We start from the raw sequence: 18,959 nt of genomic DNA, 5'->3' as shown, positions 1-18,959 counted from the left end.
GTCAAAATATAAATGTTTCAAAAATCCAGATCTTGGAAAAATAAGAAATATATCAAACCCTAAAGGCTAATATGCATGTTATAGTTGGACTTAAAACATAGTTTTTAGGTAGGTTGAGTACAGCAAGTGGCAGAGCGCCTAGCACATAGTGGTTATGCAAGAAATGTCAGATATTGCAAGTATTATTATTATTTTTTTAAATCAATCTTAATTGTTCAGATTATTACAGTTGTTCCTCTCTTTTCCCCCCATAGCTCCCCTCCACCCAGTTCCCACCCCACCCTCTGCCCTTTTTCCCCCACTGTCCTCATCCATAGGTGTACGATTTTTGTCCAGTCTCTTCCCACACCCCTCCATTAGGGCAAAATATTTCTGTAAAGGGCTGGAGAGTAACTATTTGCAGCTTTGCAGGCCAGTCTTGGTTGCACCAACTCAATTCAGTTGTAGCTTGAAAACAGCCCTAGAGGATCTGTTAATAAGTGGGTGTGCTACTAAAACTTTATTTATAAAAACAAGCTGTGGGCTGTGGCTTGCTGGCCCTGCCCCGCACTAGGTCCCCAGGCCCACTGTACTTCCTAATTTCACACGTGTTTGTTTCACTGATGCCCTCCGTCTTGCTGCTCTGCCGCTCACGTCTGGTTCTTGGGCAGCTGAGTGGGAACCTGAGGAGCCGGGGGGCCTTGAGGATGCAGGAGGGGCACTCACAGGGCATGGGGACACTCACTGTAGCACGCAGTCTGGGATCTGCACGTGCTCCATGGGGATGAGCTGCTCCAGCTCTTCCAAGCTGTGCACATACTGGATCTTGTTGATGAATTTGACGCTGCCAGGAGGAGGAGAAGATGTGGTTACCCAGAGCCAGAAGGAGCGATGGCAGACAGGGTGGCATGCATAACGCAATTTGAGGATGCCCTAAGCACCTACGCTCAAATCTCCCTCCCAGTGCCAGGCTCCACCCTCTACCCTAGTGGGGTGGACAGACCAAGGCCTGGGGGCTCCCTGGCAAGAGGAGAGGGGTCCCGGGCCCGATCCCCACTAAGCATATTTTTAAAGGCAGCAAAGAGGCAAGAGGTTCTAACAGACTAAGTATCCTCTTCATCCACCTAAGAATTGCTCCTCTGCGTTCATTCTTCCAGGGATGCTTTCCTGGCGCTCTCGCCCCTGCTGGGGACACCAGTCGTCATCGGGGCACAGAAAGGCACACGTGGGGCTGCTGATTCACCCTCCATTCTTTCGGGATGAATGGCTTCTTCCTGTCCAAGCCCGGACTCAGGCTGTGGGCACCAGGCTGTGCTTGGTCACCAGCATGCTGCTTTGAACTCACGGTTATTAAAAAAAAATTTCTCAACTCAAATCTAGTCTTGGTGATATGGAAATACACTTTTTTCCAGGGAAAAAGAAAAATTTTTAACAATGAGAAATGTAAGGCCAAGAGAATATATTTTATTGATTTTTTACAGAGAGGAAGGGAGAGGGATAGAGAGTTAGAAACATCGATGAGAGAGAAACATCTATCAGCTGCCTCCTGCACATCTCCTACTGGGGATGTGCCCGCAACCCAGGTACATGCCCTTGACCAGAATCGAACCTGGGACCTTTCAGTCCGCAGGCCGACGCTCTATCCACTGAGCCAAACCGGTTTCGGCAGGGTTATAAATTCTTAATGTCCATTTTAGGGTCACAATGAGGAAAGGATAGGAACACCTGCCTAAGACATTTATTTTTTACCTGAAACTCAATCTATTTATTCCTCAATTAACCTGAGTTTAATTTGTCAGAATAAAAATTATCATAACTTCAAAAAATAAAATGTACTTCTGTATAGCCGTAACCGGTTTGGCTCAGTGGATAGAGCGTCAGCCTGGGGATTGAAGGGTCCTAGGTTCGATTCTGGTCAATGGCATGTACCTCGGTTGCGGGCACATCCCCAGTGGGGGGTGTGCAGGAGGCAGCTGATCGATGTTTCTCTCTCATCGATCTTTCTAACTCTCTATCCCTCTCCCTTCCTCTCTGTTAAAAAATCAATAAAATAGATTTTTTAAAAAATTAACATGCTATCATGGAATTTTAAGCTTCACAAGGTTCAGTTAAGTTTTAGAGTGTGTTAACTGAAATAATTTTCATTTTAGAATGCTTTAATGGTATTTTCTTCAAACAACTTTTTATTACCAGGACAAGTTTTCTCTGGTTATTTTTGGCATAGAACACTATTACTATCATTAGGTTATGTACAGAGAGAGCTTCCCCAAATTGTTAATGCTTCCCATAATTAACTTTTGGAATAGTGTAGTATATTCTCTGATCTGATTACCTTATGACATCCATAAAATCTCTTGAGCATAGAAGAATCTTGCTCATTGGGTAAGAATTGTTGACATAAGGCAAAGCACAATCTAATGGTTTGTATGGCTTAATTTTTTTTTTTTTCCAGGAAGCTGAAGAAATGCATATCAAAGCAATTCAGATTAAAGAGCAACTTCTTGGTCAAGAAGATTATGAAGTTGCCCTTTCAGTGGGACATCTGGCTTCTTTATATAATTATGACATGAATCAGTATGAAAATGCTGAGAAACTTTATTTGCGGTCTATAGCCATTGGTATGTTATTTTATAATTTTCTTGGTCAGTTGATTAGAGATCAACATATCTTATTGTTATTATTATTATTTTTTGAGATCAACATATCTTATATATTGTATAAGGGAAGTGTTTTACCAAGATTTAAATGAGTTTAGAGCTGCCAAATTTTTCTTGAAACCTCCCAAAAATCATCTGGAACATTTTACTAAACATGATTTATTGATGTTGAAACCAGAATGAAGTATGACACAACGTCAATTATAGGCAAAAATAGTTATTTTAAAAATTAAAGTATTAGTGTAATTATTACCCTCTTTGTTCTCTGGATTTAATGATAGATCAGGTTTACCTGTTTTTTAACTTGGTATTAATGGAATCATATAATATATATTTATACATCTCTGGCTTCTTTTGGTGAACATGAATAATGAAAATCATCTGTGTTGTTCCAGATCACTATTGTCTGTTAATTTCCAGTGCTATAATAATATTAGATAAGTATATAATTTGTTTATTCATTCTACTGTTAATGGCTTTTCAAAATATTTGGATTTTCAAAATATTCGGACTTATATATCAGAAAATAAGATACTGTGATCATCATTTAATGTTGTGCCTATTAGAACTCCATTTTTATTTATTTATTTTTAAATATATTTTTATTGATTTCAGAGAGGAAGGGAGAGAGAGATAGAAACAGCAATGATGAGAGAGAATCATCGATTGGCTGTCTCCTGCACGCCCCCTACTGGGGATCCAGCCTGCAACCCCAGCATGTGCCCTTGACTGGAATCAAACCCAGGACCCTTTAGTCTGCAGGCTGATGCTCTATCCACTGAGCCAAACCAGCTAGGGCAACTTCTCCATTTTTATATTGACTTCTCTGTCATTTTTTACTGGTTTATAGAAGTTTTTTTAATATAATGTGGATTTAACAAGTCCTTTGTTGGTTATATGTGTTATAGATCACTCTACTGCTTTTTTTTTTAATGACAGCTTTCAAAGAACAGAAGTTTTAGATTTTAATGTAATCTAATATATTGTTTTTTTTTCTTCTTTTTTGATTAGCATCTTTTGTATTCTTTTTTTTTTTTATTTTAAACTTATTTGAAAAATCTTTTGTATTCTGTTTAAGAAATATTTCCTACCCCAAAGTCATGAAGATATTCATTTAGAAGATTATCTTCTGGAAACTTCATTTTACCTTTCACATTTAGATCTATAGTACTGAAATTGATTTTGTTTTTATTGTGCGAGGTAGGGATCACATTTTTTCCTTACCTTCCCCCATGTGGATATACAGTTGACCCAGAAGCTTTTTTTTTTTTTAAGGACTTTTTTTTAGAGAGGAAGGGAGAGAGAGAGAGACATTGATGTGAGAGAGAAAGGTTGGTTGCCTCCAGTACACACTCTGACCGGGATCAAATCTACAGCCTAGGTTAGGTGGGTATCAAACCGACAACCTTTTTGGTGCACTGGACAGCACTCCAATGGACCACTTTTTTCAAAGATTGTCCTCTCTCCTCTGCTGTGCTACCTTTGTCAAATCATGTATCTCTGTATGTGTGGATTCCCCATTATCTGTAATATTTTTACTTGCTCCCCTAAAATACACATAAAGTAGTTTTAGAATTTTTAACCTTTAGTACGATGAAAAACAAACCTACTAATTAGAATTCAATAATTTTTTAGTGTTTTTTTTTTAGCATACTCAGAATATTTCAAAATTTACTTGGGTTATTATTCTTCCCCACCCCACCTAGTCGGTGTAAGTTACTCATTTTATACATAATTAGGTTCATTTGTTTATGTTTGTATAACATTTCTGCATCTTTATTTACTTTGTTAAATTTTTTTGAGTATGTGAAATATTAATGTCCTAAAAGTTACAGCTATATATAGAAAGATAAGTTCATAGATGTGTGATATCCCCCTAAATTTTTCTACCCACTTCTCACCCACTTGCTATGAGTAACCAGTTTCATTATTTTCTCATTGACCCTTTCTGTGTATCTTTATGCACAAATATTCAGATACATAAATATTTTGTTTTCCCTTTCTTACACAAAGATAGCATACTATAAGTATTTCTGTACTTTGCTTTTCTTTTTAAACTTAACAATATCCCCTATAAGTTGCTCCATTTCAGTTCATAGAGAGCTAAGAGCTTCCTCCTTTGTGTACAGATGCATAACATAACATTGAGTGGATATACTATGGTTAGCTCATTTGTTTCCAGTATTTTGCAATCATAAAGCATGCTACAGTGATTAGCCTTGTACATATGTATTTTTCTATCGTTGAAGGTACTGCTATTATTCTTTACTTTTAGATCTCTTCAAATCAGTCTTTCAAACTATGAAATTTTATTCTGGTTAAACCAACTGCTTTAGGCAGAAAAAATTTTGAAAGTCTTAGAGATAGCTTTTGGATAGGACTGGGTTGGTAAGCACTGCTGCAAGAAATGAATTTATTCTTTTCAAGGGAATAAAACCAAGCCACCCTATTTAAAGAACTGAACTAGTGTTATCTTGTAGAAACTGTTATTTCCTTATTTGAACTTGCTTTTTCTTTTCTTTTTGTGTGTTATTGTTTGTTTATTTGTTACTTTCAGGGAAGAAACTTTTTGGTGAAGGCTATAGTGGACTAGAATATGATTACCGAGGCCTCATTAAACTTTACAACTCCATTGGAAATTACGAGAAAGTGTTTGAATATCACAATATTCTGTCTAACTGGAACCGGTTGCGAGATCGACAGTATTCAGTGACCGATGCTCTTGAAGACGTCAATACCAGCCCCCAGTCCACTGAAGAAGTGGTGCAGTCCTTTCTGATTTCTCAGCATGCTGAGGGACCGAGCTGCTGAGGCATGACCTCAGTTAACTAATATACCTTTTCCCAGATTCCAGGGAATTCATACTGTGAAATCAAAACCATGTTGTTTTTTGGGGCTGGAATTTGCATTGAAACACTGGTCCAGTCCATTGACCCTATTTGGGTGATCCCTATCTTGCAGAGTGTCCGTAGGTATAAGCATATATTCAGTTATATTCCGCATGTACCGCATGTATAAGTAGTCTGGCCCATATTTTCAACTTAGTAGAACAAACAACAGGATTTTTTTTTTCTTTTTAAATAATTTTGCAGAAAGCCTGAAAGGAAAAAAGAACCCCTAATAAAACTATTTAAGAGTTTAAGAGTTGCATTCTTATTATGTAAGGATGATTTTAACAACTTTTTAACATATAATTCTTCCTTATGGAGGTATTCAATACTGTACTGTAAAGAAATTTCATGGGGAAAATCTTTATATGCAGTATAGAAAATTAACAGAAGTACTAGTAGAAGAGGGACATCCTGACTTGGGTTTGGCCACCTGACCCAGAGAAGTGGATACAGCCACTCCAGAGCTCTATTACAAGGGAAGGGCTATCAGATTCATCTGTATTGGACCAGTGTTGATCTGTAAGTAATAGAAAAGCTAATAGGCCAGCAGTTTTAACTCTTGGTTTTTCTTTTCTTTTGGTACAACAATGCAAGATGCTCTTACAACATTTGCTAACAGGACCAGGATGATCTAAAAAGGACCAGCCTAATATAGGAAGGGTTAAAGGGTTATTTGGACCAGAGGCTTTAGATTATTATTTTAGCCCCTGCATTTACCTTTATCAGTAGAATGATTTCACTTAGATGTATAATGAAAAGTGATAATGCAAAAATTATATTCATGTAATAGACACCAAACTTGTCAATTTAAGTGGCATAGCTTTAGTCAAGGTACACAGATGGCAATGCCATAAGAAAGCCTATAATACCTGCTGCATCCATCCCCATCATTTTAAATGTTACCCTAATAATCAATGCGGTTAACAAGTATACTGGCTAAGAGTCATGAAATTTCTCTTGTCCGGATGAGAATTTTAGATTACTATATGGTTTGTAGGGATTAATAGAAAAATGAATGCCCCAAATAAACATGTCTTAGAAATCTTTCATTTTTATGGTAAAGATGGTACAGCTAGGTCATATTAGTGCACCTGGGTCATTTTATTTGAAATTCAAGAGTCAAATGGAAAAATTCCCTAATATGTTAATTTCACTAACTTGTTTTTTTCTGTTTATTGGGTTTTGATTTTTTTTATAAGTCAGGTTGTTTAATGTTGAGGTTAATATTCAAATCTGAGAAGTGTGACATGTAGCAATCCAAGCAACAAAAAGGTCTTTTGCTGTTACCTCAGTTCTTATTATAGTGGCCTATTTGGTACCTCTATAGTTAAGAATCAGGGTTTTCCCCCCTATTTTCAGGGGTCCATGACTTGGCTGTTAGAGATGTTATCCCTGGCTGACTGCCTGGGGTAGTCTATGGGTGAGTGGATGGGTGTTGAATTTTGGTTTTCTTTTAATATGCATGTTGGGGTGGGAGGTGGGGGGGGTGAATATCTAAACTGTCACATTCAATACAGAAAATTTAATTGGAGATTTCAGATAAATTGATTTTAAACACTTTTTTGAACTTCCCAAATATAACCTTGTTTAAAACTGTTACTTGTAGTCTTGTTAGTTATGAGCCAGTATTTTTAAGTCCCCAGGAGGGGATTGTTTGGGGGAGGTACCTAATGAGATTACGCAAGCCCAGATCCTAAGATTATATTTACATGATTTTAAAACCTAAGTTTATTCAATTGTTTTCTTTTTAATTTCTAAAAGAGTACATTAGCACACCTGCACCTCCCCCCCTCCCAGTTAATTGCAATCTAATGCCAAGAGGCACCTCTTTATTAATTACCAAATAGTCTGTGTGACCAAGGACTAACATTTTTAAGTTTACTCAGCTCTATCCTTATGGGCCTATATATTTAATACCTCCAAAGATATTTTCAGGATAGGCTTTGTATACTTTTGTTGCTTATTTAGAGTCCTGTGGTATGTTTGTGGTATAGGAATGTCATGGTAAATTGTTTTTCAATAAATATTTTGAAACTTATGTTTCCATATGAAGTTTTTTTTTTTAATCTATATTTTTGGGTTTTGTGCACATAGAACATTTCCTAGGATAAAATCAAGCAATTGACTTAAGGCCTCATTCAGTTTGAGCTTAATTTAGCTCATTATTCTGTGGTAAAGCAACTTGATACTAGGAGCCTAGGATCGCAGCATTATAATGTTAAGTGGCAGCCAGTTTTATCTAAAAAAAAAATCATTATTGGCAGTTTTCCCTTATTATCACTACTTTAATGTAGTTTTCTGTAAATCCAAGCGCTTTGATTTAATGCAAATACTCTAGATTGAGAAACGAGATTGTCATCTTCTGTTAGTGATGTAACTTAATATGCTATTTATGGTTCTAATGAAGAATAATACCCTAATAATTTATAGTGTGGAATGTTTAGAATAAGTTAGAGAGGTAAATGTCACCATAATTTCTAGAATTAAAAAAAAAAAATCTCCAAGGAAGAAAAGAAAATTTACCTCACAATAACCAATAGCTCTCACAAAATTTTCTCATGTGGTAGGATTGTGTGTAAGGAAGCCTAGATCAACTTAAAAGATTTTTCTGGAAGTTCAGCAAAGTAATGTTAAAAAGGGGCCTTTGGTCTCATCCTCTCTGACTTTCATTTCTCTTATCCAGTCTTTTTCCTAAAGTTTGGTGCTACTCAAGTTGGGTGCATCAGGGAGCTCTGTAACACTCATGTGCCACACAGGTGGTCTGTCACTTCTGCATCCAGTTTAATGGAGCCGAATGGTTTCTTAGACCATTATTCTTATGGGTCCCTAAAGCTAACTTTGCTCAAAGCATTAGGACCCTTATTACCATATCAAAGTTTTGTCTCTGCTTAAGAATGAACTCACTGTTGCTTCGTAATAATCCCAATATGCTTTCATTTTTTAAAATAAAAAAAATTGACAAAGCCTTTTGCTCCTAGGCTGTTTGGGAAGCGTTCATAACATGGTGAAGATTGAGTACAGAGACTGCAACCTTATGAATAATAACTGTTGCCACTTGGCTGCTCCTTCTAATGCAAATACTCAACAGTAAACATGCCTAAAACATAATTGAAGCTTTTGGCCATACTTTTGAAAGAATTGTTTGCTAAGTAGCAGGTATAGTTAACTGTCAGTTGGTATTTATTCTTTCTCCAGAATGTGTAGCCTTGATGCTTCCAAACTGCTTGTTGTGTTTTGTTTGTTTTTTCTTTTTTTTCTGAATAGCAAAGTTACTACTGGAAAAACTTATTTATGATTAGTGCAAATTTTTTAAGAGTTTCATTTTGCTTTAAAATTAGCGTATATTTCATCTCTTGGCTTTGGTGAACCTCAGATCTTGCTAGGAAATTCTTTTTTTAAAATCTGACATTTGGATTAATCTCCAGCTTGAACACTAATAGTTGTATTGTCCACAAATCTCAGGAATGTTTTAGGCAGAAAACTGGTTGTACCTTGTTGGTGATCTGAAGGAGTGTACTTTAGGATTTATTACATAATACCCTTCTTTAATTGCAGTCCTAGGTATCGATAGCATGAGTGGCCTTAGTGAGTATGTTGAAGTGTACATTTTTTCAAAAGTAAAATTTAAGATTAAAAATATATGCTATATATAGATATCTAGAAAACTTGGTTTGTGGTGCACAAGTTAAATGTTGGATCACTAAATAACTGTTGCAGGTACCATTTGTGTAACATTACTCATTTCTGTATATTCCTTTTATGGGAAGATATGTTGCCATGGTAACTAAAACTTTTCAGTTCTACTTTTATGATGTGAATGAATGCTACATTTTATTAAATATTACCAGGTCAGTACTATTTTTATACTTTATTAAGCAACAGGGGATTTTAGTTTAACAGATTAAAAATAAAAAGCTCTTAATGAAATGGTTAAAAGCAAATCACTAACAATTCTTTACATGAAAATCCCCACTAATAGTGCCACAATACTTTCTATAGAAATATCTAAGGTCATTGATAGATTTCTTTTTTAAGACAATTCTTCATTGTGTCATAATGACCTTTCATATCATCCTTATCACAAACTTGTAGTACCCATCATTATTTGTAACCATTAAACCATACTGAGTATGTTTGTAACCAGCATTGTGATATATTCTGTACTTGTATTGCTAAAAATGAATTATTGACCCAATAAATATAGTGTTCCTGCATTCATAGTGTGTTTCCAATTTAGTCCGAACACTTTTGATTAGGACTTGGGATTTAAACATTGCAGACTGTTTTCATTTTAGAGAACAGTGCAAGAGAAGCTGTTGGGACCAGAACATAAGTGCTCTTGTTCAAGAAAAGAAAGATATGTGGCAGAGGAGGCAAAAGGTAACAGTATTTGGAAATGGTGCCCATGAAAGTACTTTGGAAAAGACAAAGCACAGTAATGCAGGGGACTTTAGACTTTACCAAAGCAGCTACACCATTCTTTCCCCTAGTCTTTTAACTTTAAAAGTCTAAAAAATGGGTGATAAGACCTGCTGAAATTCTGCTGACCTTCATAGTGCACAAAACTCTGGATTTGAGTTACAGTTTAGCTCTGCCTCTGACAGTAGGAATTGGAGATATGGGTCATAAGCTTCTTTGTGTTTCATTTCCTCATATGAATGGTGGGATCAAATTCAGTCTTTAAAAAAAACAAAAACCAGCATGACACATCATTTATCTTAAGCACTCTTAAAACAGTTACAAGAAGTAAAATCAAATTTTTAAAAATAAAATCAATGTTTAGACAAAGTTCCACCTTCACTTGGAACAGCCAGCACTGGCTTCAAGTACAAATGTACTGAATTTGTACATTTTTCCTTTTACCCACTTGTGACTTACAACATGCTGTTCTTGTCTGGAATGTCATTTCCTGTGTAAAGTCTTATCTGTTCAGCTCAATGGACAAGAGAGCCATGCTTCCCTTAAGGCTTAAGTTTCCTCTTGGTACTTAGGCGGTATTTTACTTAAAGCTTTGTTAAAGCCATTACCATATAATCATATAACTTACAGAATTAAGACTGTTTCAAGCTCATAAACTTTGGCAATTTGTGCGTTTATTTAACAAATTTAACAGAGTTTTACTCTGTAACCGATACTATTACAAGTGTTAGCAAAATATACCCACTTATTTTATGCACATTTCTACAGTTTGAAAATTCAAGGCAAATTACTCATTAGGATAGCTATTACAGCACATGATTGGTGGGAATATAAAATGATGCATGTGCTTTGGAAAATGGGTGGTTCCTAAAAAACTAAAAATAGAATTACCATGTGACCCAGCAATCCCTTGTCTAGGTAATATATCTAAAAGAATTTAAAAGCAGGATTCAAACTGATACTCATACACCCATGTTCATAGCTTTCACAATAACCAAAATATGTAAGCAACCCAAATGTCCATCAATGGATAAATGGATTTTTAAAAACGTAGTATAAACTACATACAATGAAACATTATTCAGCCTTAAAAAGAAAGGAAAGCCGACACATTCTACAACACAGATGAACCTTGATGGCATTATGTTAAGTGAAATACACCAGTCACAAAAAGAAGGGGAAGAAGAGTAAATACTCTATGATTCCACTTATGTGAGATATGTAAGGTAGTCAAACCCCTAAAACATAAAGTAGAATGGTGGTTGTCAGAGCTAGGAGGAGGGGGAAATGGGGAGTGGTTGCTTAATGGGTATAGACTTTGAGTTTTGCAAGATGAAAAAGATCTGGAGATCAGTTGCACAACAATGAATATACTAACACTACTGAACTGTACATTTACAAATAAGGTAAAGTTGAGTTACCACATTTTTTAAAAATTTCAGGGCAAAGGCTTTCGACTTGCATAAGCAGTTAAATCAGACATACATAAAGTTTGAAAAAATCTGATCACTTTTCAATGCTTGATAAACCTCAGCTGTGATTTATTTCTGGATTAGAACATTGATGTAACATGTAAAAGTTGATTTAAATTCCGGCTCAGCACAGAATCGGGCTTTGTTTTTCAGTCTTGGTGTTATTTAAATACAGGGGCTGGGAGTGGGGGGTAAAAGTAGGTTTACAGTTGTGAGTACATGAAAGATTATTCTTGCATTTATTATCACTTTCCATACAAACAATTGTAAACCTACTTTTGCCCCACCCTGTAGTTTATTTTTCTTTCCTGTTATTGGCTGTGACCCATTGTCAGTCCACATTCTGCATCTGTTATGTTGGTGTCAGAATAATCAAATTTCTGCCCTTGCTGGGTGGTTCAGCTGATTGGAGCGTGGTCCCATACACCAAAAGGTGGCAGGTTTGATTTCTGGTCAGGGCACATACTTAGGTTGCGGGTTCAATCCCTGGTGGGGGTGGGGTGGGGAGTACTGGAAGCAACTGCTCCATGTCTCTCCCCCTTTCCTCCCTTCCATCCCTTCCACTCTATCTAAAATCAATAGAAAAATACCCTCAAGTGAGGATTAACAAGAGAGAGAACAAACGATACCAGGAAAAGCAATAGATTGTGCTTTGTGGGTTACTTATCTTTTGTGGAAATGCTTTGGCCACATATTTGTGTTATTAGTGTGTGGGGAGTCTGCTGCTGTGAGGGTCATAGGTCTGAGTTCTAGTGCCACTTCTGGTGTTGATGCCCTATACAACTTTGGAGAAGTCACCTTTTTTCTTGGGCTTCTTTCCCCCCATCTGAACCAGGAGTTGGTTCGATTAAAAGCTCTATTTGGGTTTGTTCATTCACTCATTTATTCATTTTTTCAATCAATCAATCATTCATTCTACAAATGTTTAAGTACCTACTACATGCTGGGTACTGTCGTAATTGCTTGGGATATAGCAATGAAATAAAACAGACAAAAAGCTCTGCCCTGTGGAACTTACATTTTAGTGGGAGAAGACCATCAATAAATAAGAAATAAAATCAGTCCTAGCTGCTTTGCCTTAGTGGATAGAGTGTCAGCCTGCGGACTGAAGGGTCCCAGGTTCATTCTGGTCAAGGGCACATGCCCGGGTTGTGGGCTTGATCCCCAGTGGGGGGCGTGCAGGGGGCAGCCAATCAATGATTCTCATCATTGATGTTTCTGTATCTCCCTCTCCCTTTCCTCTGAAATCAATAAGATATATTAAAGTAAATAAAATCATAAACTAAATTATCTAACATTTGAGGGGTATAAGTGCTTTAGGAAAACAAAAACGGATAGAGTGTGTGTGGGGGGCGTGTTGGAATTTAAAACAGAAGGACAGGGTAGGTTGCACTGAACAAAGATTTGAGAGCAGTTAAGGAGTTAGCAAGTGGGTATCTTGAGAAAGAACATTCCAGACAGAGGAAACAGCCAGTGGAAAGGCCCTGAAGCAGGAGCATGCGTGACAAGTATGAGAATGCCAGGATGAGGGCAGAGAAGTAACACGGACAGTAGGAATAGACTGTAAGTGGCCTTATAGCACATACTTTGGCTTTTTATCTGCATGAGGTAAAGAGCTGTTGGAGGGGTTTGTTTCTTTCAATACTTTATTTAGGTTCACAGCAAAACTGAGCAGAAAGTACAGAAATTTCCTATATACCGCCATCCCCACGCATGCATAGCCTTCTCCACTGGAGTGGTACATTTGTTACACTTGATGAACCTACATTGACACATCATAATCACTCAGTGTTTATAGTTTATGTTAGGGTTCACTCTTGTTTGCACATTGTATGTGTTTGGACAAATGTACAGTAACATGTATCTACCATTCTAGTATCATACAAGTGTGCTACTAGTGTCCTGTGCTGTTGGAGGATTTTGAGTTGAGCAATGTCAAGTGATCTGCCCTTTTGGAATTCTGAGATCCCACTGAATTTAAGAGTTAAGGGTGCCAACGCCATGCCTCACCTATTGCCCATTTTGCCTTCAAGCCTCCTGATTGTCCCCAAAGCGGATAGCTCCCCCACTTCCTCCTAGTCTCCATCTCTGCACACCCCTGCCTTGGTTGAAAGAGTAAGTAGAGACCCATAATTCCTCTAGGTGGCAGTGCTGCCTCACATAGGGGACGGCTTCCTGGACCTTCCTAAGTGAAATCTCTCAGGAGTAGAGAAAATCTGAGACCTCAATTATCAGGGACACAGCCCTCCAGCCTGCTTGCCCTTGTCTGAGTGTAGGGATCACCCAAGGCAGGTTCAAGTGTGGCCAGTTGTTAAAAGCCAGAAGTCTGTTTTTGTTTGTTTGTTTGTTTGTTTGTTTGTTTTTAAATATATTTTATTGATTTTTTTACAGAGAGGAAGGGAGAGGGACAGAGAATCAGAAACATCGATGAGAGAGAAACATCGATCAGCTGCCTCCTGCACACTCCCCACTGGGGATGTGCCCGCAACCAAGACACATGCCCTTGACCGGAATCGAACCTGGGACCCTTGAGTCCGCAGGACGACGCTCTATCCACTGAGCCAAACCGGATAGGGCAGAAGTCTGTTGTTTTTCATGTGAAATGTACTGAGTTCATATTGGTAAGTAACCCTTTTTTAAATGTTTTATAAACAAGTAGACACCATAAGTGGCAACTACAGCACATCAATGGTCTGAATGCAGCACACAGGCTGCTGATTTTTTAAAAATATATTTTATTGATTTTTTACAGAGAGGAAGGGAGAGGGATAGAGAGTTAGAAGCATGGATGAGAGAGAAACATCCATCAGCTGCCTCCTGCACACTCCCTACTGGGGATGTGCCCGCAACCAAGGTACATGCCCTTGACCGGAATTGAACCTGGGACCCTTCAGTCCGCAGGCCAACACTCTATCCGCTGAGCCAAATCAGGGCCAGGCTGCTGATTTTTTGACCGCTGGTTTGAATCACCTTCCTGGCAAAGACTACTGTTGTTGTTACTTCTTTGGTCCGCCTCTGCCCTCTCTCACTTCCATGCGTTTTGCTCACAGTCTCCAGAGCATCTACCCAATCCCCAGGTCACAACAGCCCAATTTGGCTGCTTGACATCTCCCTTACCACTGCCCTCCCCGACCCCCCAAAGTTCCCCCACAAGGTTAAATCCAGGCGATTTGGGCAGGCTGCCAGACTTCTCACTCTCTGACCCCAGGCCCACTCCACTCCCCATGCTCGCCTCTGGCAAGCGCACATCAGCTTCTTTGTTACTCCTGAGGCCTTCCCCAGGCCCCTGTATTCACCCCGATGTAATGTCTATTCACATGTGTCTCCCCACTAGACTGTGATGGTCCTTGACACAAGTGACCACTTCTTATTATCTGTGTATGTGCGGGGCACCTGCCACTCAAAAGGTGGCTGGCAAATGTTTTTAAATAAATTTAAAAAATGAATGATGCTTGTTAGCCAAGTAAAATAGAGCTGTCTTAAGGATGCTTTATTTCCCATCCCATTTATACACAATTAAGACCCAAGCATCCTTTTGATAAAGACAAGTTTATTCTTTCCCCTCAGAGGTCCCCGTCTCCCCAGGTCTGAAGACAGACATGTGCTCTGGGACCCAGGGCGAGCTGTCCCTCTGCTCGAGCCAGGTCTTCTTATGGGTTGGTCTCTGGGGTTTCTGGGGCTTCCTTAATCCTCTTTCTCTTGAGTTTTGGTGTTTGATGAAGTTTCCTTAAAGAACCTGAAAAAGGGAAGGTCAGAGACAGCTCTGATGACATTACAAATACTAAGAGCTTCAGTCTGTAACATTTGGAGAGCAGTGGTAGAGATCTAAAGAAACAAAAACAAAACCTTACTTCCAACCTATGTCCCTTATTTTTTTCTCACAGAAATCTGTGGGGTAGTTTACAGATGCAGGATCTCCCCTAGCCACAGAGTAAGGAAATGGCCTGCCCATTGCCTCATGAGAGAGAACCATCAATCAGCTGCCTCCTGCATGTCCCTCCACTGGGGATCGAGCCCAAAACCCAGGCATGTGCCCTTGACCGGGAATCAAACCAACAACCTCTCAGGGCATGGGACGATGCTCAATCAACTGAGCCACACTGGCCAGGGCAAGACCCATGTTTCTTGACATCTGGCTACAGACTGATTCCTCCCCACTCCTCTCTCTGTTTCATGTTCCAGTTCCCAGTACTTTAGTGCTGGACTGTTTGCAAACACCATTGCCATTGTTTTACGGACATAAACATGGTGCCAAAGAAACACCATGCCTGTTACCTTTAATTGCATAGATAAAACTCAGCTCATCATGGGGGGGTCCATCAGATAGTACCAGAATAGTATCTGTTTTCTTATGTAACACATACAGGAAGAACATAACCTTATCTCTAATGTCTCCTAGCTCCCTCCAAAAATTTTTTTAACATGAATTCATCTAGACTTTTGATCCAAAGTCCCGTTTATAGATAGAAGAGCAAGCTTAAAAGATGCCAAAAGAAAGAAACAAGAAAAAGTGGAACATTCTACTGAACAATAGCCTGAGCTCTTCAATAGATCAGGGAGTAAGAAAGGGGTCTGTTAGGGTAAAAGAGACTTATAGCCAGGTGGGATGCATGAAGTTTAGGAAACCAGTGCAAAAGACTTTTGGGAAATTTTAATATGGAGTATTGAATCCAACAAATAGATGAAGTGAAAATATTGACATGGAAGGTTGATAAGTTAACTGAAGAACACAAGTTCGAATCCAAAGTATATACATTATAGTCTTGGCCAGGTAGTCAGTTGGTTAGAGTGTTGTCCCAATACCCCAAGGGTTTGGGCCCCAGTCAGGCCACATACAAGAATCAACCAATGGCCTGGATGGCGTGGCTAGGTGGTTGAGCATGGACCTATGAACCAGGAGGTCATGGTTCCATTCCCTGACAGGCACATGCCCGGGTTGCGGGCTTGATCCCCACTGTGGTGGCGTGCAGGAGGCAGCCAATCAGTGATTCTCTCTCATCACTGATGTTTCTATCTCTCACTTCCACTCCCTTCCTCACTGAGATCAACAAAAAATAAAAAGAATCAACCAATGAATGCATAATAAGTGGAACAACAAATTGATGTTTCTCTCTCTCTCAAAAAAAAGAAAACCCCACAAAAAAAGGTATATACACAGTGATCTCATTTTGGTTCAAATGGATGTTTTACATACATAAAAAAACATTTGGTAAGTGCTAGCTGTGGTGATGACAATGTGCTGTTTATATTTTCTTATTTTTGCTTATCTGTATTATCTAACTTTCTATGTTATGTTTATGTTTATAGTAATAAAACATTATTTTGAGAATTGCATGAAAGCCAAACTTCTTAGCCTACCATACAAGGGTTTTCCCTTGTTACCCATATCTTGCACATCTCCATCCTGCTCTTCTATCCACCTCTAAACCCAGACTGTCTGCTCATTGCCCCTCACCTCTGCACACACCTTTGTTCCCCCCTCTTCTCCTCTCTTCCCCACTTCCTCTCCTTACCCCTTTCTTTAAAGCCTGTCCCAAATTTACCTCCTCCAGACAGCCTGTCCTACCTTTGCCCTAAGGCCTCAGATTGGTCCTTGGTAAGAGGAGGATAATAATACTGAGCTCCTCGGGATGCTGTAAGGCCTGAGTGAAATTATGAGACACATAATTTCATCTGATTCATGGATTGCTTGGCCTAGATCATCTTAAGACAGACTGGTCTTCATTCCATTGTAGGTTTCACTTCCCCAATTTTAACTGTAAGCACTAGGGCCAGGGCTCACACAGAGCCCAGGCAGGATTCTGGGTCTTAGTAGCTGCCTAACCCATGCTCACTGCACCTGACCTGCTCTCCCATTCGGTCCAGCTAGACTAGGGGACAAGGCCCCAAGGGTTGCTCATCTGCATTAGCCCCAGCTAGCCGGCCTTCAGAGGAAACACCTGGGTCCAACTTAGGACCATGCTCTGAGGTCCTAGGGAACCCTATTTGCCTCCACTTTCTCCCCCAGGAGCTAAATAAGAGCAGCTCACTGGCCCCAGAAGCCAGTTCCAGAAGGGTGAGGAGTGGGTGGCTCCAACATCTCTTTGTACCTCACTGCACAGAAGAGGTCTTCATAGGTTCCAACCATGGCTGGGGCTCCTCCCTATCCCCACAGCCTCTGTTCAGAGTCAGGCAGTGCAGTCATCACCAAGGCCAAAGCTGCTGGGAAAGCCACTCTCTGGCCTTCTGGGAATGAGTGCCCTCCCTTAGCCCATACCCCACCCAACACCTACAGTGGGTGTCCTGCTACTAGGACCCTTCCTGGGAGTCCCCACTTATGGCCACTAGAAACAGATGGGAAAGTGACTCCACTTAAATGTTAACTGAAAAATGCAGAATTCAAAACGCTAGGTATCATGAGAGGGGGAAATTACACAGAACACGGAAGGAAACACACCAAAACAACAATAGTCATGGCCTCTGGGTGCATCCCTCTTCTGATTGATACTTATCTGTGCATCTCATACTTTCTATAATGAGCATACCTGCCAGGAGGGGGAGGAAAAGGAGAGAAAACAAAGGGGAGAAAGGGAAAGAAAATGGACAGAAAAAGAAATGCAGGGATGAGAAGCAATGGAAAGGAGGGAAGTGGCAAGGACCCTCCTCCAGGCACTCTCCACAGGTCTAGTGGGCATCACCTCTCCTCACATGGACCCTGGATCTCGGCTCCGCTAGCAGGGAGGCCTCGCCGCTGGGGGCCTGCATCTTGGATAGCCTCTCCTTCATGCCGCTGATGTTACTGTGCAGCCCCCAGGCGCTGCAGAGCTTGGGCAGATTGTCTTCCTGGTCAGCCAGCAAGCAGCTCTCCGGAGCGTCCAACGGGCAGAAGGCTGCCTGCAACGGGGACATAGTATTCAGAAGAGTGTGGAGAAGTGCGGGCCCGAGTTCCAGTGCCAGCCATGCCCTTGTTGGGAAACTGCTGCCGTCTGGCTGCACCAAACATCTGCCTAGCCAGGATGGATGGATGCAGCACAGAAAGGGTCATGGAGACATGGAGGCCAGGCTGCCAACGGTCTGTTCCCGGGTGGTTCTTTACTTTGAGGTCCTCCATTTCTTTTTTTGAGTTACAGTGTTTTATGTGTTTGTAGTGAAGCAATTTTTTTTAAGCCCTTTGCAAAATTAAAACTGAGAGCCTGAAAATATCTTTTGAAATTTTCCTGGCCGGTGAAACCCAGGAATCGCTAAAATGGCAGCTCTTGGTGTTCAGAGGAGGAATCACTGAACCAATCCACCCGCTGGTGTTCAGAGGAAGAGCCGTTGACCCAGAGAGGAAGATATGTGTTTGTAGTGAAGCAATTTTTTTTAAGCCCTTTGCAAAATTAAAACTGAGAGCCTGAAAATATCTTTTGAAATTTTCCTGGCCGGTGAAACCCAGGAATCGCTAAAATGGCAGCTCTTGGTGTTCAGAGGAGGAATCACTGAACCAATCCACCCGCTGGTGTTCAGAGGAAGAGCCGTTGACCCAGAGAGGAAGAGGGTTTGGTTGAAGCTGCAGCTAGAGA

General features: G+C 39.9%; 2 protein-coding genes across 2 annotated transcripts in view; one reads left to right on the top strand and one right to left on the bottom strand.

Moving 5' to 3' along the window:
• The window catches only part of APPBP2 (amyloid beta precursor protein (cytoplasmic tail) binding protein 2), a 48,047-nt gene extending 38,306 nt beyond the window's left edge, over nucleotides 1-9,741 (top strand). Inside the window, exons 12-13 of the mRNA XM_005858552.1 lie at nucleotides 2,432-2,597; nucleotides 5,194-9,741. Of these exons, the coding sequence (XP_005858614.1) occupies nucleotides 2,432-2,597; nucleotides 5,194-5,447 (420 nt within the window). The 3' untranslated portion in view covers nucleotides 5,448-9,741. The remainder of the gene's footprint in view (nucleotides 1-2,431; nucleotides 2,598-5,193) is intronic.
• A 5,277-nt stretch (nucleotides 9,742-15,018) lies between these two features.
• Nucleotides 15,019-18,959, bottom strand: part of LOC102263354 (chromosome unknown open reading frame, human C17orf64) — a 5,255-nt gene continuing 1,314 nt past the window's right edge. Inside the window, exons 4-5 of the mRNA XM_014532520.1 lie at nucleotides 18,096-18,291; nucleotides 15,019-15,154 (exon numbers count right to left, since the gene is read on the bottom strand). Coding sequence (XP_014388006.1) covers nucleotides 15,069-15,154; nucleotides 18,096-18,291 — 282 coding nt within the window. The 3' untranslated portion in view covers nucleotides 15,019-15,068. The remainder of the gene's footprint in view (nucleotides 15,155-18,095; nucleotides 18,292-18,959) is intronic.

Source organism: Myotis brandtii, unplaced genomic scaffold (assembly GCF_000412655.1).
Source record: "Myotis brandtii unplaced genomic scaffold, ASM41265v1 scaffold120, whole genome shotgun sequence".
NCBI classification, from domain to species: domain Eukaryota; kingdom Metazoa; phylum Chordata; class Mammalia; order Chiroptera; family Vespertilionidae; genus Myotis; species Myotis brandtii.
This window is presented reverse-complemented; position numbering and strand designations above follow the sequence as displayed.